Consider the following 25,005-nt stretch of genomic DNA (forward strand, 5'->3'; position numbering starts at 1 on the left):
TTAAATCACAGGATCTGAAGAGAGTGAAATTAAGTGAATTTTAATAGAAATTAGAAAAAGATTCAAGGTAAAAGAAGTTGAACAGAATAAATCTTATCTGAGAATGAAGATCAAATATCAAGATGAAAATCTAGTGATTACACAGAGCTGTTATATTGAAGAAATATTAAAAGATTTTGAAATGAATAAGATTAACTCTGTGAGAATCTTAATAATAGCAGATATATAACTGAAATTCTCACCTGATGAGAATGATGAATTGAATGATAACTTTACAGCTATAAGATATTATTAAGAATTGAGATTATTACAGTATTTGATCTCAAGTAGCTAATCAGACCTGGTGTTCACAGTCAACTATCTCTTACATTTTAACTTATGTTTATACAAAGTATGTTGAGCAGCAGTGAAGCATGTTCTACATTATATCAAGAAGATAAAAAATCATAGCATATTATACAGAAAGAAGATCAGTGATAAAAATCTAAGTTCTGTAACATACTACAATTTGAACTGAGTAGAGATAAATTCTCAATACAAATTGACTATTAGCTATATTATATTGATTAATAAGTCTCTGATCTCATAACAGTCACAGAGACAGATATCTATTACTAAATTAATCACAGAAGCTGAATATATTATAGTTAGTAAGACAGCTTATAAGATAATCTGATTGAATAATATGTTATATAACATCAGATTATTATTATTATTATTATTATTATTTAATTATAGATATATACAGTCAGAGACTATAATATTTATCTGAGAACTTTTAGTTCTCACAGTTTTTTCTATATTTATAAAGTTAACTATTATACATTCATCAATTTCAGATATATAAAATCAGAAAATTTCAGCTCAGAATATAAAAACTGTTTATAAATTACAGTATTTTAACATCTTCTGATACTTTGAAATCATTTAATAATATTATAATAAAAGAAAGAAGAACACAGTCATAAAGATAGACATATTAAATAGATAGATAGAGAAAAATAGAAAGAAAAAGTAAAGTAAAGAGAGTTATAGAATAAGATCTCTGCAGTTTATATCTTAAGTTATATACATATTTTAACACTCTATATAACTGACTACTGTCTCTGTTCTCTCAGATCTGCTTCAGAGATTATTATTTTCTCTAAAGAGTTACTGCTCAGCTAGCTTCTGTAACTAGCTTACTTATAAGTGAGATTCTCACTAAGAATAATATCAGAGCTACTTGATTCTAGTTAAGTCTCTAATCTTTCAGCTGTCAATCTTGGTATTTCAGCTTATTAATTGACTGTCACAGTCTTGCTTATACTAATCATCTATTAAAAGTGTCTAGATCTTGTCTTATCTAGATTATTACTAGACTCAGAGTATTCTAATCAGATAGTTTTTAAATATTAATTTCTTAGAAGTAAGTGTCTAGAGAGAGAGAGATGAAATCTGATCAGTTAAGCTTAATAATAATTAACTATTCTATAGACACTCTAGATCTCAATCACTTTAGTACTGATCTAACTTAAAACACTTAGAGAACTGTTAACTCTAAGATCAGTGAGAATTAGTATCTAAAAATCTCTCAGAGAAATATCTTAAGCTTGATAATAATTTACTATAGTGCACTTAGAAGTTCACAGTACTGTTTTATAACTTAACAGTGAAAGCTGTGATTAAGATAACTCTTACAGAGTTCAAATCTACTCTCTTTTAACATTCATTCCTCAGAAGAAAGGCCGCTAATTAACGCTTTATAATAGTGTAGTTAATTACTACGCCATCGGGCCTATAACATCAGATTGATGAATAATGAAAAAGTGAAAATATACTTATATCTATAAGTTGATAATAAGAGAGTAATCAATCTAGTAAAAAGAAAATTCTTAATATAAAGATCATATTACATTAAGATCAGATATTATATTCTTTATAATTAAACTAATTATATAACTGTGTCTGAGATTAGAATCAGATTTTTTAATAGTCTTATTATTAATTTAACTGATCTCATTACATAGTTTTAACATTAAAGAGTAGTCTTATACTGTCTCAGTGAGACTTACTATTGACTCTTATTATATTTTTTAAATAAGATTATGATTTTCACTTCTTAATTTAAATTATTTTTATTGCTTTAAATGACTTTAAATCTTATTTAAGTATTATCAAAAAGTGTTACTTTTTAAAAAATTAAAAATAGTCTAAAAAAACCTTAAAATGTCTAAAAATAGTAACTGTATACTATGAATGAAATTAAATGAAATCAAATGAGATCACTTTCTCATTTTTTTCAAGTCATGATTTCATTTTCAGATCTCATATATAGTCACTTTACATGTTTTTTTAATGACTAGTCTTAGAAGAATTCATGCTAAGAAATGTATGAGATCAGATTAAATGAAATCAATTATGAAATTCATAGTCTTAACAGTCAGTCTATTCATAATTTGATTGAAAAAGAGAAAATCATGATAAAACATGTTAATTCTACAGTGAATATAGATGACAGGCTCATCAAGTCACTGATAAAGCCTGTGTTTGAAGATTTTATTAAAAGAATTAATTTAAAAGAGATCAGAAAGAAATGATTGAATAATAATAATAATACAGTGAATCAGTGAATTTTGCATATATTTCTTGATTTTTACAGTTATTTCTATACAGACATCTTTTCTAATAAGGAAATCAGAGTCTGATTCATGTAATTAATTATTATTGCATTTTTAAAAGATTTGAAAATGAAGAAGACTTCAGATAATAACTTATTACAGATCATAGTGTAGTAAGAGAGAGTGTTAGTAATTACTACATCTACTCTAGTCACGTGCCACCTCAACCTATTTAGTGTAACTCGCGTAGATAGATTACACAATATAATAATGTTATTCTTTAAGAAAAGAGAGTGATAACTTAAGTTCTGTTATATATTATAATTCAAATTGAGCAGAGGCGGATTCTCAATACAAATTCATGACTGACTATATCATATTCATAAATGAATCATCAATATCATGATAATCACAGAGACAGACATCTATCATTAAATCAATCACAGAGACTGAATACATTGCAGCTAGTGAAGCAGCTTGTGAGATTGAGCCCCGGTGACCGAATGGTTAATGCGGCCACCCGGTAGCGCCTTGGCGTGGGAAACCAAGGCGTGTAGGTTTGAAACCCGCAGGGGATACATTAAATCCGGAACTCAAGCACCTCAGGTTTCTAATAAATACAGAGGTGTACAAATCGCTTCAATAAAATTGCTCTATGTTCCTGGGCTGGGAAGTTATTATCATATGTATCTAATTGTCACTTCTTTGTATTTCCTATGTTCTTGTTATCTTGGCATGGTCTTAACACCTGTATTTCCTCCTGTATAACCAACACTTGGCCTGTATTTAACATCACGCAAGGACTCATCATAAGCTCCGCTTGCATATGAGTATAATGAAAGAATAATAATATTAATAATAATAGCTTGTGAGATTGTCTGACTGAGTGATATATTATATAATACTGAATTAATGAATGACAAAGCAAAGATCTGTTCAAGACTATAAGTTGATAATAAGAATGTAATTAATCTAGTAAAAGAAGAATCTCTAACACATTGATCACATCATATTGAGATAAGATATCATATTCTTCGAGATCTGATTGAAAAAGAATATATTATCATGAAACACATTAGTTCTACAGTCAATATAGTTGATGATCTCACCAAGTCATTGACAAGATCAGCATTTGAGAAATTTATTGAGAAGATCAGCTTGAAGAAGATCAAGAGAGACTAGAGTACTGATGATACATTGTATTGTTAGATACTATGTGTATCTGTTGATTTTTACAGTTATCACTGTACAGACACTTTTCCTAATAGAGAAATCAGAGTCTGATTAATGTAATTAATTATTATTGTGTTTTTGAAGGAATTGAGATGAGATAGGTGAAATGATGGCAACCGCAATTAGTGAGGCGTTGTAGCAAGAGAGAGTGTTGATGATTACTACATCTACTGTTGATGATTACTACATCTACTCTAGTCACGTGTCATCTCAACCTATTTATTTAGTGTAACTCGCGTAGTTAGATTACAACACAACAATGTTATTCTTTAAGAGATTATGAAGCTCTTCACAAGCAATGAATAACTGTAACAATGTGTTAAATTGACATCTTCACATGTCATTACAAGCATGCCTAGATGATTTATTGATTAATTGAACTCATGATGAACCTGAGATCGGGTGGAAAGCCTGACTTAATGAAGAATTATGTGTCAATGTGTAGGAGAAGAAATCCACAAACATTTGAAGCATAAGAAGAATTAAGTGTGAGCTTATCAACATCTGTAATAAACTGAAAAGTGACTGTCTCAGAGGCATTTGAGCTGAATGAAACTATCACAGAGAAACAGTCTAATGAGTTCAATGAATATAAAGACTCAGTTGAAGACATTATCAGTGAGATATCAGACAATGCAGAGAGCTCAAGTGACTGAAATGACAATAACTCAGTGAGTGAGAAGACTTGTATGAGGCTTGAAATTGCAAGACTTCAGCATGAGATTGAGTGTATAAGAATCAGTAGAGGTGAGACTCTTGTAAGTAATGAGATAAGAGTGAATCTGATAGAATACCTTTAATGAAAAGAAAAGACATCTATTATAATAAAAGTTCTTGAAGAATTCAGAAGTTAAGTAAGACTTATTAAAAGACTGATAGTTCTCACTGAATTCATTAACTACTTAATATGAAGAGAGGAAATTCTTTTGACTGCAGAGCAGTCTGAAACTGATGATATTCTTGAAGATAATAATCTTGATAAGAATATTACTATGAACATGTAACATTTCTGAAAAGAATATAATCTTTGATTATACAATTACATGTGATCTGCAATTATTTCACAGGCTAAGACTTATTTCACTATACTTAAGAAGTTCAAATTATCAGCTTATACTCTATAAACTATCATAGAGAATAACTTTTTCAAGAGACCTGCTATACATAGAACTCATTTGTTTGAAGAGCTTATTAAAATAATCTTTAAAAGTAAAGAATCTGACAGAGCTTTCATTGAATGTCTGATTGTTATCAGAACTGATTATATTCATCTGAAATATAAGATTGAAGATATTATATTTTTTAATAAATTACTGACAGAAGTCAATAGAGGTTGAGCATTCTTCATAAAGAATAGAATGAACCAGATTAATAAGAACAATTTAAGATTTTTAGAAGAAGACTTTATAAGATTATACTGTGACATACTTCTATGCCTTTCTACTGTGAAAAATAGTAGTACTGAATCCATGAAAAATCCCGCGAATAACACTCAAGACAAGGATAAGAAAGACAAGAACAAAGATAATGACAAGAATAAGAACACTGAATTCAAACCTGAATGTAGAGATAATAATATAAGAATCTGCTATCATTATTAAAAGATTAGTCATATTCAGACTGACTGTTGAAAGAAATACTCTGAGAAACATTCTTCAAACTCTAATATGAATAGAAACAAGAATAAAGACAAGAATGCAGAGAATACAGATGCTGCTTCTGTTCATAATATCATGAAGCAAGTATTTTGCATCAAAGAAAAGGCCTATACAAGTGACCAGACAGGAAAAGATACCTGAATTCTAGACTCTGAATTGAGCACTCACATCACATCTCACAGAGATCTTGTCATGACAAAACCTCAGAAGATGAAAGTGATGTTGAAAATAACAGATGAAACAGTAGTCTCTGCTGCAGCTATAGAAGATATGAAGATTTCAGTGAAAGAGATGAATATACTGTTAAATGATGTTCACTATGTCCTGAAGTTAGAAGTGAACCTCATGAGTATAAGTAAGCTTGTATATCAGAGTTATACCTATAAGCAGTTGATATATGAGAATAATCATGCTATGTTGATTATATCTTCAGACTGCATGTTCTCATTTACAGTAAGATTAAATAAGAATGATATCTATGAGATGAAAAGGCCAGTTATATACAGAGACTTGATTCAGTTTGCTATGCTCAATGATGATTTTGAACCTGTAAACACATTACAGATGAAAGATGACACAATATTAACACTATCTGAAAGAAATAATATAAAGATTATAGAACTTATGATGATGCAATGACATCAAAAGCTAGAACATCTGAATTCTGTGAATATCACAAAAATGACAGCAGATTCATAACTAGAAATGAGAATAAAGAGTGACAGAGCTTTGTCATTCTGCAAGATCTATGTACAGGTAAAAATGACATGTTCAATCTTCACATCTATGACATAAGCTATCAAGCTGGCAATGAGATTCTTCATTGATCTAGCAGAGAGTGGAAAAACACTTTTCAACAGAAATGACACTCTTACTAGAGAGGATGTAAGCTACTAGTTAAGTATAATGAACAATGCAATCTGTTATAGATAAGTAATTCTTATGATGAGAAAGAAAGAATCTACTGCAAGATTAATAAACTTCATTACAGATATTAAGATAACTACATAATATTAAGTTGAAACTCTACACTGAGATGATGAAGAAGAGTTCAAAAGTCAAGAACTTAAGATCTACTGCTAGAGCAAAGAAATAGCATATGAAATGACTACATCTGACACATCACAATCAAATAATCTAGTGAAACATGCGAATCAAATAGTTGCAGAAAAGATGTAAAGTCTACTATTTAATAGTAAATTAGAAAGAGAACTTTGAGATGAAGTAATACAAGCTGTGATCATGATAATCAACACATTCTTAACATTAATAAAGATATTTGAATGCAAGAAAGAAACATCACTTACATCTTTTGAAGTGTGAACTGAGATGCAATCTTCTGTTCATTGAATATGAAGATAGAGGTGCAAGATCTACAAGAAGAATTTAAAAGTGTTAAATAAGCTCGCGGATAGAACTGACAGCAGAGAATGACAGCTGATTGAATATCAAGAATTACATCAATATCATGTATAGAATTCTGTTGCATGTTGTCTTGAGATTGCATGAGATATCATATTTGATGAAGCTCTTAACATGAGTGCAAATACACCTGTAAATACAGTGAGAGAATTCAATGAATTGCTTAATAAATTGAACATTCTGAATGTCAGAGAAGAATGACAGCACTGCTTACTATGACATCTAATAAAGAAAAAGTCAGATGTTTTGAAGATGATTATCAATGAGAACTTAGAGAGAGTAATTGATTCAATCTATCTTCTAGATAATGAGACATAGCTTGTCATAAATGAAGAGTTTGAAGACTCTGTTAATAAAAATAATTCTGTTCTAAGTGTTCTGACAGACTGATCAACTACACTAACAGAAGTTAAGAGAAGCTCAGACTGAGACTATTGACATGAAGCAATGAAAAAGAAGATTAAAATATTTGAATAGAAGAAGATATATATTATTATTAAGAAGGCTCTGAAAATGAATATTCTTACAGATAAATGAGTATATAATCAGAAATTTAATAATAAGAAAGAAATTATCTGCTTTAGAGCTCACTGAGTGATTAGAGAGTTCTTACAATAGCAGAGTATTCATTATATGAGATTATATACTGTAGTAGTATCAGAGTCTACATCACACAGTCTATTCACTATATCAACTGTTAAAGAATGAAAGATCAAATCAATTGACTATGTATTTATGTTTTTGAATGATATATTATCACAGAATGAGATGATCTATATGCAACTGTTCACAGATGTTAAGCATGATAGAAGAAGCTTGATAAGATTACTTTATCAGAGTCTATATGAAATGAAGCAAGCTGTAAGAATATAATATTTCCTCATAATAGAGTATCTGACTATATTGAGATTCAAGATATTATCTTATAACAGTGAATTTCTATATCACTCTGTTCATAAGATCTATCTGATATTGCATGTTGATAATTGTCAGATGACAGAATCTCAAGAACAGCAATTAGACTGAGTATTAAAAGAGATCACAAAGAGATTTGAGACAAAGAATATTGAAGAGATCAAGTCATATCTTGAAATAAAGATTAAATATCAGAGAAATGATAATCTAGCAGTTACACAGAGCTGTTATATTGAGAAGATTCTTGAAGATTTCAGCATGAATAAGATGAATCCTGCAGGGACCTCAATGATGACAGATATATAACTGAAGTTTTCACCTGATGAGAATGATGAATTGAATGATGACTTTATAACTACAAGATATCATCAAGAATTGAGATCATTGCAGTATTTGATCTCAAGCAGCTGATCAGACCTGGCATTCGCGGTCAACTATCTCTCGCATTTTAACTCATGTTCACACAAAGCATGTTGAGCAGCGTTGAAGCATGTTCTACATTATGTCAAGAAGATGAAAAATCATGATATATTATACAGAAAGAAGATCAGTGATATAAGTCTGAGTTCTGTAACATACTATGATTCAGACTGATCAGAGATGAATTCTCAATACAAATTGACTACTGACTATGTTATATTGATTAATGAGTCACTGATCTCATGATGTTCACAGAGACAGACATCTATTATCAAATCAATCACAGAAGCTGAATATATTACAGCTAGTAAGACAGCTTGTAAGATAATCTGATTAAATGACATATTATATAACACTGAGTTGATGAATGATGAAAAAGTGAAAATATGCTCACATCTACAAGTTGATAATAAGAGAGCAATTGATCTAGCAAAGGAGAAATTCTTAACACAAAGGTTATATCATATCAAGATTAGATATCATATTCTTTACAATTTGATTGAAAAAGAGGAAATCATGATGAAACATGTTGATTCTACAGTGAATATAGCTGATGAACTCACCAAGCCACTAGCAAAGCCTGTGTTTGAAGATTTTGTCAAAAGGATTGATTTGAAAGAGATCAGAAAGAAATGATTGAATGATAATAATGATACAGTGAATCAGTGAATTTTGCATGTATTTCTTGATTTTTACAGTTATTACTGTACAGATGCCTTTCCTAATAAGAAAATCAGGGTCTGATTGATGTAATTAATTATTATTGCATTTTTGAAAGATTTGAGGATGGGGGAGGCCCCGGGTGGCGGCTTATAGGCCACAGTGTAGCAAGGGGGGGTGTTGGTGATTACTACACCTACTCTAGGCCCCGGTGGCCGAATGGTTAATGCGGCCACCCGGTAGCGCCTTGGCGTGGGAAACCAAGGCGTGTGTGGGTTTGAAACCCGCAGGGGATACATTAAATCCGGAACTCAAGCACCTCAGGTTCCTAATAAATACAGAGGTGTACAAATCGCTCCAATAAAATCGCTCTATGTTCCTGGGCTGGGAAGTTATTATCGCATGTATCTAATTGTCACTCCTTTGTATTTCCTATGTTCTTGTTATCTTGGCGTGGTCTCAACACCTGTATTTCCTCCTGTATAACCAACACTTGGCCTGTATTTAACATCACGCAAGGACTCATCATAAGCTCCGCTTGCATATGAGTATAATGGAAGAATAATAATAATAATAATAATAATAATAACACCTACCCTAGTCACGTGCCACCCCAACCTATTCATTTAGTGTAACTCGCGTAGTTAGATTACAACACAACAACGTTATCCTCCAAGATCTACCCTAATCACGTGCCACCCAACTTATATATAGTTTCACCTTAGATAGATTACACATATACAACAACGTTATCCTCTAACAAAGAACCTCCTCCCGTTATCCATTGCCGTCCACATATTTCTGTCGAACAACAAACGCCTCATGGATCCTCCATCCACCGACCTTCCAAAACCCCCAGTCCCTTATGTTGAGGGCTGGGTTTTCACCGCTGAGTCACACATTCCTCCACCGCCTACACCAGTAACCAAAGACTGTTGCCGCAATTTTCAAACTGGCAGGGCAGAGAGAAGACAATTTCATCCACTTGAGCGGTGCTTGCGGCATCCTCCTTTGCCAGGAAGCATGGGATCATGCATCGTCGACTTGAAGATTCTTGATTTATTGAGGGTCGGGGATGGCTGCAATGCGCAAGTTTTCACTGTTGAGGTTCTTGAAGTTAGACCTCATCCTCCATGCTTTCAGTCAGATAGAGCATTGGTTGCCAAAATATACGACCCTCTTTATTTCGATGATGAAGAAGGATTTCTTAATCCTTTTCTTTGTGTGGACAAACACTATACCCACGAAACCCATGCATATGATGTTCTGTCTGAGTCACAGGGGAAACAAGTACCCAGGTTCTACGGATCGTATTCATTGAATATTGCTGTTGAGGGGTCTAAAATCCGGACTGTTCGACTTATTCTGCTGGAGTATATACCAGGGATATCAATGCAACAAGCCAATCCACAAAAGTTTTCTTGCCATTCTCGCCAAGAGATCATGAAATCGGTTATCAACTTCGAAAGTCGAGTGTATGAGCAAAATATTTTACTCACGGATCTAAGCCCTAGAAATGTCATCATGGTAGAGAAGCCCGGTTTTGATTCAAAACAAAATCTCCTGTTCCTTGACTTTGCTGGTGCTCTTTTCGGTCGGAGAAGAAATGATCCAGTCGCTATTGAATCAAACCTGTTCCTTGGTCAGTACATTTCACCTCTTCTACGGTGGAATAAAACTATGGCTATGCAATTCAATGACTGGATTGATTGGGATTGGGAAGCCTGGATTGAAGCCGAGTACGCTTATACTACTACAACAATCACACCGGAAATGTGGGACACATACGGTCGATGACTTGTCGCTATCGTTGCTCACGTCTCGCGCGGTAGAGGCCCATCGTGGGAGGCCTTATTTACCAATCTAATGCTTGCTTTTTTCTTCATACTTGATCTCGGTAATCGCATCTGATGACGAGAATGCCGGTTATAACGCTGAACGCGTATGTGGATCTCCAGAGATTGCTAAGGAGAGGTGCAAATAGTTGACAGGGGCATGCTGGCGAGACGATGCCGCTAGAATAGTTTGAAATCAAAAGGAGAATACGGATCAGCAATAAGGTGCCAAGAATATATTTGATAAATATCACACTTGGTAGTTTATAAACATTTAGATCTGACTGTCAAAGTTCAGGTTCAAGCCGTTTTGTGATCTGATAGAAGTGTAAAATCGGATAGCTTTCTACAACTGGGGCAGAATTCATCCAGCACCCGGAATTTCTAATTTTCCAGATGCAAAGGCAAGGATTGAGTAAACCAATCATTTGCTTTGATTTAACAAAGTACAACCAGGAACAAACTGTACAAATGAAAATCTAACATGGGCATCAGATAGTAAATACAGGCCGGCAGCACATAGAAGGAGCCGTCTCCGATTCCATTGCATTCTGAATGATATTGTTATCCTTCAGAAACAATGCAGTCAGACACGATGTTTTGACTTCTTTCTCTGTTCTGAAGCGCCGTTTCAGCTAGTTGCAATATATCTCGGAACAGTGATTGTGGGTCTTCAGGCTTGCGTCTTTTTGAAGAATAAACTGTATTATGGTAAGTGCCAAGCTGGTCCCGTCCAGTGCTGAGGCTAGCTAGCAGTTCAAAATTGGAATTTTTACGCTCTATTCATTGATTAGCCATGTCTAAATGAGGAAATGATGATTGTTCAACTTGTCATACGCTGATAGAAGACTGATGCTGTTGATTCTATTTGCTGTAGATTTGGCAGCTGATCCGCTGTTAAGCTGCCACACTTACATACTGAGTAAAATGTTGACTCACTCATCGTAGGTGAGTATTCATTCTGTGTAGTCAACACACTTGAGATTGATCTATGTTGAGACAAGGAGGTGGAAGAGAGATTAATCTCTTAATACTGAGAGATTTTGTCTGAGTAATCATGCCATGCTTACTCACTCTCTGTAGTGAGTGCGTCACAGTGTATGGAAAACCACATCATAAAGAAAATATTTTCAATATCTTCATTCTTCATCTTCAAATAATCATCATTAATTATAATCATGTCTAAATCTTCTAATTACACTGAGAAGCAGTTGTAAAGAGCTGTTAACACATATAAAAGCAATTCAAAATTAAAAATCACATCTCTGTCATAAGAATTCAAAGTCTCATATGTTATCTTGTATGAGAGGATCAATGAGAAGAAATCAAGAACTATACAAATTTCACTGAATCAAGCATTGAATGACAGTCAGAAAGAGATAATTAAGATATGAATTTACCAGTTGAATATTAATTTTTGCTCATTTATTATCAAGCATATCAAAGCTGCTGCAAACTGTATGTTAAGATAGTATTATACAGATTCAGAGACTGCACCTCTCACAGTAAGTAAGATATGAATATATTAATTCATCAAATGCCTGTCAGATTACAAACAAGTCAAGCAAAAACTCATAAATCTAAAATAATGCCTCAGATCTCAACATATATGATGATGATAATAATATATGTAATTACTTTATCTCATCATCTGTAGATTAATTATCAACTATCTTCTCATAATTAATCTTCTCAGAGATGATTGTAAAACTACATTATTAAATTAATACAGTAATCAAGACCTTAGAAGATGTGAAGAATACTCTTATATCTGATTTAACAAGGCAGTTGAACAAGATCTTCAAGAATAGTATGATTCAGACTAGACTGACTGTGTGACCGTGTCTGAGACCAGGATCAGATTTTTTGATAGTCTTATTATCAATTCAACTGATCTCATTACACAGTTTTAACATTAAATAGTAGTTTCATACTGTCTCAGTGAGACTTACTGTCTACTCTTATCATATTTTTCAAATGAGATCATGATTTTCACTTCTCAATTTAAATTATTTTTATTGCTTTAAATAACTTTAAATCTCATTTGAGTGTTATCAAAAAGTGTTACTTTTTAAAAAATTAAAAATAGTCTAAAAAAAACCTTAAAATGTCTAAAAATAGTAACTTTATGCTAAGAATGAGACTAAATGAAATCAAATGAGATCACTTTCTCATTTTTTTCAAGTTATGGTTTCATTTTAAGATCTGATATATAGTCACTTTACCTGTTTTTTTGATAGCCAGTCCCAGCGGGATTCACCCCAAGAAATGTATGAGACCAGATCAAATGAAATCAAATGTGAAATTCATGATCTCAGCAGCCAGTCTAATTCAGACAGAATTGAATACATATTATAAGAGTGAACTTGCAGATCATTATTAAGCAAATAGACATCAGATCATCAAATTCTCTCACAGATAGATATAAGTAGATGAAGTTTTCACTATTAAGAATGTCAATTGTAAGATTACAATCTGTAGAATAGATGAGATGAAAAAGATGTTTAATAAAACTCTTTAATTAATTGAAATCAAATCTATAAAATCTACAGTCACTCAATTATAATAAGATAATTCTATAGAATCTTAACTTACAGTGAATTGTACACCTTCTAATGAGTATATAGATAATCTTTATATTATAGATAGATGTGATAGTGATTATTAATTAATTTTTGAAGATTACTATATTCAAAATATTTTCTTTACAGTGTGGTTTTCTGTATGCTGTGGCACACTTACTACAGAGAGTGAGTAAGCATGACACGGTTACTCTGTCAGTGAAGAAAATATTGGGAAATGAGAGTGAACACATGTCATGAAGAATCTTAAACTCTCTACACATCAGCCTCTCTTCTTCAAGTGTATTCATGATATTCAAAATCTTACATAGTCAATTCACTTCTTCTTCTTTCTCTGCATTCTTCTTCAACATCTTTATCAGACTGTTAAATACTTCCACACTTGATTGCATTCATGCTACAGTAGAATAGCTCATTGATAGAGTAATAATAGCATTATAATAACTTTCACATAGCTCATGAACTGTTTGAAATCTCACAGCATTCAATTTCTTTGAATATTTTGTTCTTTTACTGTAGTATTCTGAGTGTTTTGACAGCTCAAACAGTAGCATGAAGTTTGTCTTTACAGTCTGTGGTGTATTCAGCTCATTATCTTGTAAGATCTTCTTCTTTGTTGCATTCCCTTGCGTGCGAAGCTTGCAAATTGTGGCCTGTAAGTGTTCTTGACATGCATTTGCCGCAGTTTGTGCATCTTGTCAAATCTTTGTTACAGCATTGATCAACTTTTGAGTCAGCTGAGTGATTTGTTCAGCTTGATTCTTTGCAAGGTCTGAGACATTTGCAAATGTGACGCACATGACATCAAACCTATCAGCCTGATCTGCCATGGCTCGGATGACGTGCTCGCAACGGATTTTTATTCCGATGTTCTGTAAAATCTAGAGTATAAGGCAAGTAAAAGAGATTTAATTCGGACATAAAAATCATTGTTGGGGGAGGGGATATCTTCCCCTTTAAAGTTGGAGGAAGCGGCATTGGCCGCCCATTTCTGGAAGCTCATCATTACCTCCCCCGGTACATACATGAGTAAAAATTATGGTGGCTAAGGCGGTAAGGCGCCGGTGCCAAAAATGCGAACGAATGCAGGTGTGGGATCAAAACATCCAAGCATGGATGACCAGCCAGCATTCAAACAAGGCAATGAGCTTAGATCCATGTTAATTGATACTCGCCACGGGGGCTGTCTTTGTCGGGATAATAACTTTTCGCACAGGTCTCATGAATAGACGTGTTGACGTGTATAGGCATGGGCCCACCAATTTGTCCCCCGGCAGTAAGGCCCCCGGTGCCAAAACAAATATGACACAACCAAACCCGGACGCGGACTGTATAATCCCCAAAGCAAAGAATTCGTGACACAGCAACTGCAGCTGGATAGTAGTCAATCATTGGTCTAGTTGAATTTAGCAATCAGGCTAATTATGAGAGAGCTGTTTTTTGCAGCCCAAATCACTACATGTAACAGGGCGCATGTGCAAGGCAAAAGGCCATGCAGCTACAAGAGCAACTTCCTCCCGTGAGTAACAAGCGTGGGTGGCCGAGGTAAGGGGGCTAGTGATGATTGTCAAAACAATCGAGAGACAAAAGTTTGGCTTGAGACTTGATGCACGGGACAGGGTATGGAAGCCCATCCCCCGATGCCAGCAGTGCATCATTTCCCAGGTCAACAATAAGGCGCCGGTATCAAAACTGCGCATGCTTGCTTCAAGGACCATCTTCCATCAAAATCTGCAGCAAGGCGGTTATCCATACAAGCCAAGCCCATCCCTTGATTCTAGCCGATATAGTTTCCTGGATCAGCAATAAGGTGCTAAGAATATATTTGATAAATGTCACACTTGGTAGTTTATGAACATATTTAGATCTGACTGTCAAAATTCATGTTCAAGCTGTTTTGTGGTCTGATAGAAGTGCAAAATCGGATAGCTTCCTACAACTGGGCAGAATTCATCACTCAGCACCCGGAATTTCTAATTTTCCGGATGCAACTCTTCATTTGGCGCAAAGCAAGGATGTTCTATTTTTGGCCAATCATTTTTTTTTTTTGATTTAACAAAACCCAGCATGTCGGAATCGCCACACAGCCGAGAGCCCAGGGTTCACGCATACTCGGTATTGAAGTTTAGTTTCACTCACAATTCTTGCACGCGTAGATACTGAATCCAGCGGCCGTACTGGATCAAGTACGCCACCACTTGCAATGGAAGCCCCTTGATTCCAGCGGTGCCGGGTCTGCGAGATCATATCAAGAGAGCAATTGAATTAACATTGGTATAGGGACAAATATGCGGCATATCAATCTGGACAATGACAAACCACACACTCTCAGTTGTTTTAATTCCCAGCAACATCACCACTCTTTATCAGAACAATTGCAAGTAAAAAGAAAGGCAAGCATGGCTTCGCTTGAAAAAGGTTGTAAGTGTCATAAGGCAGACAACGTCATATTAAACATAAGAAAAACGCGGGTGGTTGCAAGCTGTTCTTCAGCTTAGATGCGCTCATTTTCCGCCTCACTGCTGCCATGGCATTCCTTTTCGGATTCGCTTCGGTAGGTGCGATGGCTCTCAAGATGTTGATGTTCCATTTCACATCGGTCGGCTTGATGGCACTGGAGGTATTCAAACGTTCGGGCTATAACTTTGGCATCGACATCGCTGGTGTTGCAGAGTTCTTTGAGCGTAACTTCCGTTTTATCCATGCTGCGTTTTCGGTATTTTATGGCTTCCTGGACCATTTCCTGAAGATTTTCAAGTGTTTGAGAGGCAGTGGGTTGAGGTTTGGTGGTGTCATCATTGCATATTTCGATGGGGAATTCGTCAAGGACGTTTTTAATCCTTTCAAGGTGTTCCACCTCGCCTTTCATGTCCTCCAAGGTTGTGATAAAATGTGAGGCTATGCCAGACGGGTCAGTGACACGGCGGGTGATGGTTGCCATTGTTCTCGCGTAAGATAGTACTCGGTAGAGGGAAGGAAACTTGTGAGGAATTCTTGCAGTGCGATATGTCGAAATACAGAGCATTATGGATTGCTTCTATCCTTTTATGCTTGCAGGCAAGAAGGTGAAAGACTAGAAAATGATGAGGCGCAGGCCTGCCTTTGCACAAGGCAACAGGCTAGTGATGTCAAAACAATTGGACCCGTACAGGTCACCAGTTGCAATGGGAGCCTATCCCTGATTCCAGCGGTGTATAGTTTTTCGGGTCAACAAGAAGGTGTCCGGTGCCAAAATTGCGCATGCATGTAACAGGTCGCAACCAAGCTCAGGCAGGCCTAAATGGCAATATCATGCCGCGACTTCATCCCGGTATAAGTGTAGGCCTGCATTTGCACAAGGCAAGGGGGTAGAAATGATCATCAAAACAAGCAAGAATGTCGGGATTATAGCTACAATGGGAACCCATCCCCGTTCTCAGCGGTGTAGTTCCCTCAGCATAAGTGCCGATGCCTACGCATGCAGCTGTGGCATCCAAGCATGAGTGTCCAGCCAGCATAACAACCATAGCGGAAAAACGTAGACTTAATATACGACCGGATTATGGTTGTTCCGCCATGCCAGTCAGCGACACCGTCGCCGAACCATAAATCTGTTGGCCCTTACGGCCGTTGCGGTTAGCGATCCCACTAGATCACGTGACCCACCACTATATTATGTTCCTGTAGATAGATCTATCAATACAATCTTCAACTATTCTACAGGTTATAGCCTGGATGGCATGTTTTTCTTTTTAGAATGTTGTACCAACATATTTTTGACATGAATAGTTCATCTTTTTTGAAAAGACTCTTACTCTTTATTAGAGATATTTCATTTTCTCTGAATCTGTCAGTCAGTGAATTTATATACTTTATTTTTTTTGAGAAAGTGTGTTCTTTATTGTGAAGAATATCACTTTTTATCTTTTTTTTTTTTACACATCTAGAAGAAGCAGAGCCACCTCAATATGAGTGATACATCTGTTACTTCAGAGTTCAGCTCAAGGTTCAGAATCACACACTTCACTAGATGACTCATTGATAGAATGATCACTCATTATGAGAAGGCTTCTGACTTGCAAGATAAGGCTGAGGTCAGTTTTCACCAGAGTATGGAATTTGATGATGAGACAATGAAGGAACTTCAGAATAAAGAAAAGCAGAGTCAACATTTATCTGCAGAATCTGTTCATTTCAACTCATTGAATTCTTCATCATCTCTCACCCCCGGAATACTGACTTTTAATGATGATTCAAATCAACCTATCTATTGCACCGCAGGCAATCTTATGAATCTTATACAGATGATGCTACAGAACCAGATAACTGCAGCTGAAACTGCTCAACATCTCACTACATCTGTCTCTGCACAAAGAGACACTACAAGAGATGAGTTACAGAAATATCAGAAGAAAGTCAAATATGCACTAGACATCAAATCAGTGACCACATTTAATGACTCTAATTATAAAGTCTGATGTGTTGATATGTTGACTGATGTGAAAGTTATTGATGAAACTGATATTCTATTGAGAACTCAACAAGAATCCTCTTTTACACATTATATTGACTTTGAGAAGTGAAGAATCTGTTCTAAGTCTCTATATAGGTGTATGCTATCAAGTCTTATTGAAAATATTTGAACTACTATTAAAACCTTGAAAGCTGATAATGCTGCAGCTCTGTGAGACAAGATCAATGTGAAATATATAATATCACTGACAGAGGAATGAGTTAATGTCTTCAAGAAATTGACAAAATTACAAGTCAAGGAGAATGATTATCTTACTTTTCAGAGATGTTTTCACTATCTTGTTATCTGTCATAAGAAGCTCTGTCAGAGCACTGAGAATATATATCATGATCTCTTTCTCAACAATCTATAAGATTATCAAAGACTGTTTATCAAGACATGTTTGAATGAGTTTTTCTTCACTGATCAGAGACTCATTATCAACATTGATATTGATAATTTGATAAAGTAACTGATCAATTGTACATTCAAGAAGATTATCACTGAGTGGAAAAAGCAGTCTCAGACTGATTCTGTGACTGTGAAAAAGAATAAAGATAAGAACAAAGATAAGGATAAAGATGAGGACAAAAGCATATCTGTATGAAAGTGCACTCACTGTAGAAGATATGAATATACTGTTGACAGGTGTTTCATCTTACACTCTGATAAAAAGAAAAAGAAGAATGATAAGAAGAATGATAAGAAGAAAGAGAAGAAGAATGACTTGATAAGTTCTTAATCAGTAGCAAATGCAGTAATTATGAAGATTGAGTTCTATTTCTCTTTCACAGTCACTGAAAAATCATTCTCTAGATCTTGATATTTGAACACATGTGTAAGCCTGAATATGACAGATGAGCTTTATTCTTTTTCAAATATCAAACCTTTTAATGATAATATCTCTGTTGATTCTGTAACTGAAGAAACTGAGTTTGTTAAGAAGATTGAGACTGTTATCTTGAAGATTGAGAGTGATGATGTTAACTTGCAGAATGTTCACTATATTTTTAATATTACAGTTAATCTGCTCTCATTTGTGAAGCTTGAAGATCAGGGATTTCAATTTACATTATCTTTCACTATTCCCTCATTTTTCATTTGCAGAGCCCTGAACAGTGTTATTTTTCATGCAGTTCAGATCACTCAGAACAACATATATAAGATCAATGAGTGAGAGTTCAATGAGAATCTCAATCATCTGAACAGAGCAGTCAAGTATATTGTGATGATGCCTCACAAGTACAATTTTGATTGAAAAGTTGATCTTTCTGTGACTGCTGCTACTACTGTTAATAATGTCAATTCTGCGGACGCGAATACAGGCCTCAAGAATACAAGAATATCAAAGACTCTTTTGAACTGGCACTGTGACCTCAGTCACATTCACACTGATGCTATAATTGCTATGGCCAAGGATTCTCATACTGAAGTCACAATTAAAGGTTCTAAGACTAAGTTCTTTTGCAAGGAATGTGTCAAGACTGGTATGATGTGAGATTATTTGAAAACACTGATGTCTAGATCTATTCAACTCATTGAGAAGGTTCATATTGACCTTGCAGGTGATGAACATACATTGAAAGACCTCTCTGATCACCTCTTAGAGTCCCGCCAGGGAATGAAATACTGAATGCTTATCACCTGTGATGTGACCCACTACCATTGAGTGTATTTTTTAAAGTTCAAGGATGAGACTGTTCAATACTTTGAGTTGTGACTCAGATTCATGAGTAATCTCAGATATACAGTCTCTGCTTTTCTACAGACTGATATTGATGGTGTTTTCTGATCCACATGTATGCACACAGTTATGAATTCATATGATATTAAATGGGAATCAACAGCACCACATTCACCACACCAGAATGGCATTTTCAAACATGAGATCTGTACTATCATGGAATGAGTTAGAGCTGCTCTTTTGAAAGATAATCTCTCTAAGAAGTTCTGAGCAGATGTTCTAGAGACAGTGATTGCAATAATCAATAATACTCTCACATCTACAGTTCTTTATAACTTGAAATTTTGATCCTCTACTGCAGAGATCTCTGTGACTTCAAGTTCATATAAGATTTCTTGATATGCACTTATGAATACCCTGCTGAATGTAAGGCATTTTCACTGATTGAGTGCAGAGATTTTTGTTCACTTGCATGAATCTCAGCAGCCCGCGGATAAGCTTTCTTCACATGCTGATTTCTATCATATCATTGAATTCAGTGACACATTGATATATTGCCTATAGCATTCTGAATCTGATAAGATTATTGTCAGTAGTGATGTGAGGTTCTTGATCACTGAAAAACTGATTATTACATCTGTGAAACCCATCAATCATATTGTTGAACCAGAGCCTGATATTCATCTGGTTGATAATGGAGACACCTCTGACATTGATGATTCAAATTCTACATGATTGCAGCCCGCGAAATCGCTGGCTACTTACACTTCAAGCCTTATTACAGGCAACCTCTCAAAGTTCTACAAGGATGCCACATCTCAGCCAGAAGAGGTAGGAGATTATTGAAAGAAGTCCATGCAATGTGAGATTACTGACCTGAAGAGATGCAATACATGGAGTTTGATCCCTAGATCTGATGTCCTGAGGGGTGAACTGATTACTTCAGGTCATTGAGTGTTTCTTGAGAAAGATAGGCTCACAGACTTAAATACTGATTCTGATAATATTCTTAGAAAATTACATTGAGTGATTTGTAATAACTGACTTAAGAAGGATTCTAGAGAAGAGATCTATGCTTCAGTCATCACTGATACTGCTAATTGTATTCTTTTTACAATAGCAGTACTACACGGTTGGACACTCTGTCAGATGAATATAGTGATGATATATCTTCATAAGTGTCTCACTAAGAAGATCTATATGAGATAATTCACTGAATTTAAGACAGGTTCACTGAAAATGCTTGTCTGCACAGTTGAGAGTAGTCTATACAGCCTGGACTCTGCAGTGAAGATCTGGTATAATTACTTAACAGCTCTGTTAAGCGATCTTGGATTTACAGTCAGCGCTCATGATCCAGCACTCTGATATTATACATTCAGACATCACCTCTATATGACAATCTATATTGATGATCTCAACATCATATCCGAAGCTTCTGAGAATGCTGATTGGCTAGTAAGTATGCTTAGTAAGAAATTGAAAGTCAAGAATCTACATCAGTCAATCAAGTATTTGAGTATGAAGATCAATTGTTTGAACAAGAGAATTGATTTGATATATTATCAATATATCAAATATCTTGTTGAAGATTTCTACCTTGATGATGCAGCTGTTGCTAGAATATCAATGAAGAATGAATTCTGCATTGATGATTCCCCTATACCTGAGAAAGAGACTGATTTCACAATTCAGTGATATCAACATGGTGTGAGTTGCTTGCAATATCTCACAGTTAAAACACATCCTGATATCACTCACACTGTCTTGCTACTTACTCAACAGAACATTGATTCAACACCTCAATGTTGAAAGGCTCTATTACACATTATACATTATTTGAAAGAGACTATAAATCTGGGTATTTTCTACAGACACAGTCTGTATGAGGGGTTCATTTCTATCAATCTTTCTATTATCCCTGATTTTTCTGATGATTCCTACCTACTCTTCAGCTACTCAGATTTCAATTGAGCCAGCTCCTTGAATGATGATAGAAAATCAATATTCAGCTACATTTTTAAGCTTGCAGACAGCCTGATTTTATGGCATTCAGTGAAGCAACCTTGTGTATCTCTAAGTTTCAATGAGGCTGAATATGTGACTCTTAGTGAGGTGATTCATGAGGCAACATGAATCTGAAATCTCATGATTGAGCTTGGCTTCATCACTATATCTCTGATATGAATCCTCACTGATAATAAGAATGTCATAGATCTCACAAAGATGACAGTCATTACAGCCTGAAGTGAGCACATTGACATGCATTTTCATTTTTCATGTTGACAGTTGAATCAGGGGATTATTGATTTAGAATACATTTTCATCACTCAGATGGCAGTGAATGAACTCACTAAACCTCTAGACAATGTGACATTTGCATGATTCATGGTTTTGCTAGGCCTTACAGGCATAAAAGTTGGGAATGTTTAATTTTACATTTGTATTTGGTTTTGACAGACTATCTTGGTGGTTTGGGTGTTTTTGTATGTGATTCTTGTTATCTCGAGGGGGGGTGTTGGCCCTTACAGCTGTTGCGGTTAGTGATCCCACTAGATCATGTGACTCATCACTATATTATGTTCCTGTAGATAGATCTATCAATACAACCTTCAACTATTCTACAAAATCTTAATAGTGTATACAGAAAACTTGACCTCACTAAGTGCGCCACTTGACCTTGTTACATAATCATGACCTCATCATGAATTTCACATTTGGTCTCATTTGGTCTGGTCTCATACATTTCTTGGCGTGAATCCCGCTGGGACTGGCTATTAAAAAAACATATAAAGTGACTATATATCAGATCTTAAAATGAAATCATGACTTGAAAAAAATGAGAAAGTGGTTTTATTTAATCTCATTTAGTCTTATTCTTGATATAAAGTTACTATTTTTAGACATTTTGTGATTCAAAGGTTGCTTAAGCCAGCGTACGATTACAGGCGTACGCCGGCTTCTTATATATTGTAATATCATACGCTAATTTAATTAGCGGCCGCTATGGCCCCTTTACACTCGTACACGTATGCTAGTAGTTCAGAAGCAGCCGTGGTATTATCTGACAGTCGTACGTTCTTCTGAACCACATTCTCTCTCACCAGATTCAGTCACACTCACATGACCATGTCATACATCCTAGCTTCATGCGGATTAGCTCGCCACTAGTGTTTCACAATTGTGTAGTCTATCCCTGATTCGGCTAGTGTCCTGTGTACATTCTTACAAAGAAACTTTCACTATATTACATCACTCATTCACTAACTTTTCTCATTCTTCAATTATCTTCTTCATTTCATCATCATTGAATGTCATCATTATTCAAGATTTCTATTTCTTCTTCTGTTCAACTCTTTTCATCTGTTTATCTATCACATTGTATGCATTTCTGACAATAACTCTCTGTTTCTATAACAAGCATTATTATAGTGCTCATACTGAGCAGTTTATTAGCAGTAAGTGTAACATATTATGAAATATGATCAGAACTTGTTTATCTTCTAATAATTATCAGAATGACATATTATTATGAATAATGACATATCTTCTTATACACTCTTGACTGTTTCTCTTCTCAGCAGATTTCTGATCATGTTTTCTGACATGATTTTGCATAAACACAGATGCTGATATGTTTGTTTTTATTCATATAGAATTGTCATATATTAACAGATCTATGTCTGCTAATGATAGTGAACTCAATATTGAATCATTGATTGAGAACTTGAAGAATGTGATAATGAAGAAATTATCTATATTATATATAACTAAGTCTTCTGTGTTTCTCTCTCTCTTCTCTATTTCTTTCTCTGCTGCTTCTTCTCAATCTTCTACATCTGTTTCTGTGTCTGATTCTCCCGCTCCTGCTATCTCTGTTTCTGTGACTCTCACTTCTGCTACTTCTGATTTTACTGTCTCTGCTTTTGTTATCAGCTCTCTCTGATTCAAGAAGATGTTATGTAGACTTAATGAATTATATCTCTCAGTGTGTACACTTCTGCTCTTCTTACTGACTCTCAGAATGATTTATTGTATGAAGACTGTATATAATATAACTATCTAAAGCTCAGTTGTGAATGCTGATTATTACATTTATTTTAAATATTTATAATGAGACAATTATTCATTCATATCAGAGAATCATCTCTCTTCTCAACAGTGTTGAGATTGTGAGTCTTTTTCTTTTCATCTTTTCAATCTGATGCTGATTTTTCTATTCTTAGAGAAAATTGTTATGAATTTTACTGTGTATGAAGTTGTAACATCTACAGATATCAAGAAGCTTTTTATAACTGTAAAGTTCAATATCACAGAGATATCTGCTCTGATAAATTCCTTCAGAATAATCAATTCATATTAGTCTATTCTCTGATGTCTGTTGTCTGACTTTATAATGCAGATAAAAGATATCTGTGTTTTCAGAAATGAGAACACAGATGTTGTACTCTTTTACACTCACAGACATGAGGCTTGTACACCTTGTCTGAGATGTTGTTGTGAGAATGAGCTGTTCACATACTGTATTCTACTTTCTGTATTTCTCTGTGTCTCTCTCTCTCTTTCTGAGAAGCCTTGTGTGTGTTGTAATTGTGTGTATAACTCTAAGATCAGTGAGTGTTTATTCAGTAACTGTTTCTATCTCTGATTTTGCAATTTTTGTATGCTAACAATGATTCTTAGTTACTCTGATGTCAGAGACTATTCTGATCAAAGATGACAATGTCACTGAGACTACTCTCTTCTACTCTTAAGCTTCTTCTGTTACTTTCTCTTTCTTCTCTGCAGAGAAGGTTGTGCACATATCAGATTATAAGTATTCAGCCCTGAATAGCTTCTGTTGTTTGTCTGATTCTGTGTCTTCTTCTTCTTCTGTTTCTTCTGCCTTTATTTCCTCTATTCTGGCTTCTGATTCTGTGAGTTCTGTGCTCTTCTTCAATTTCTCTACATGTATGTGTGTGCATTTCTATATTGACATTTCAGCCAATCTTGTGATCAATGACATTAATGTCATACACAGAGTGATAGAGAAATCAGAGATGTGCATAATGTTGTTGCAAGAGTGACTTACAACTCTTGAATCTCTTACAGATCTTGAGTTTTGAGATTTCCTTTGTTTTTGACATTTTTCAGGTGATGTGATGTTGAAAATAGATTAAATATGTGATATATGAAAATGAATGAGATATGTATGATAACATTTGTCTTTTACAGCTGACTCTTACAGTTGATAATCAATTCATCATTTCTTTTCTTACACTTTTTCTCTATCTGCTAGTCACTACTCTTATACAATCTCTATATAATACAGCATTCAGTGACTAGATTCAGCAGCTTTCAACTTTTTGTGATTCTGTCTCATGCATTATACTGTCTCTCTTTACCTGCTCAGATCACTACAGTGAATGACTCATTGAAACTAATCTCACTCAATCTCTGAGCATTCTCAGAGGTTGAGATGACTTGGTCTCATGTGTCTGTGAATGTTTCAGATAGTTCATTCT

At 34.8% G+C, this 25,005-nt stretch overlaps 3 protein-coding genes across 4 annotated transcripts; 2 read left to right on the top strand and 1 right to left on the bottom strand.

The window, feature by feature from the left end:
* Positions 1 to 9,649: 9,649 nt before the first annotated feature.
* Positions 9,650 to 11,446, top strand: BDCG_05162. Of its 2 annotated transcripts, XM_045420829.1 has the most exons (2): positions 9,650 to 11,147; positions 11,239 to 11,446. In XM_045420829.1, exon 1 carries the CDS (start codon positions 9,731 to 9,733, stop codon positions 10,703 to 10,705), a length of 975 nt encoding a protein of 324 aa, XP_045281148.1. In that variant the 5' UTR covers positions 9,650 to 9,730; the 3' UTR covers positions 10,706 to 11,147; positions 11,239 to 11,446. The 2 variants fall into 2 exon arrangements, with proteins under 2 accessions (XP_045281148.1, XP_045276852.1); XM_045420828.1 differs by having other exon boundaries at positions 9,650 to 11,446.
* A 4,373-nt stretch (positions 11,447 to 15,819) lies between these two features.
* BDCG_05165 (uncharacterized protein) lies at positions 15,820 to 16,350 on the bottom strand (the record flags this gene model as incomplete). Its single annotated transcript, XM_045420830.1, has 1 exon — positions 15,820 to 16,350. One exon carries the CDS (start codon positions 16,348 to 16,350, stop codon positions 15,820 to 15,822), a length of 531 nt encoding a protein of 176 aa, XP_045276853.1.
* A 1,000-nt stretch (positions 16,351 to 17,350) lies between these two features.
* BDCG_17074 (uncharacterized protein) lies at positions 17,351 to 17,782 on the top strand (the record flags this gene model as incomplete). Its single annotated transcript, XM_045426237.1, has 1 exon — positions 17,351 to 17,782. The coding sequence occupies one exon, from the start codon at positions 17,351 to 17,353 to the stop codon at positions 17,780 to 17,782; it is 432 nt and encodes a 143-aa protein (XP_045281149.1).
* Positions 17,783 to 25,005: the final 7,223 nt, after the last annotated feature.

This window comes from Blastomyces dermatitidis (genome assembly GCF_000003525.1).
Source record: "Blastomyces dermatitidis ER-3 genomic scaffold supercont1.5, whole genome shotgun sequence".
In the NCBI taxonomy this organism is placed as follows: domain Eukaryota; kingdom Fungi; phylum Ascomycota; class Eurotiomycetes; order Onygenales; family Ajellomycetaceae; genus Blastomyces; species Blastomyces dermatitidis.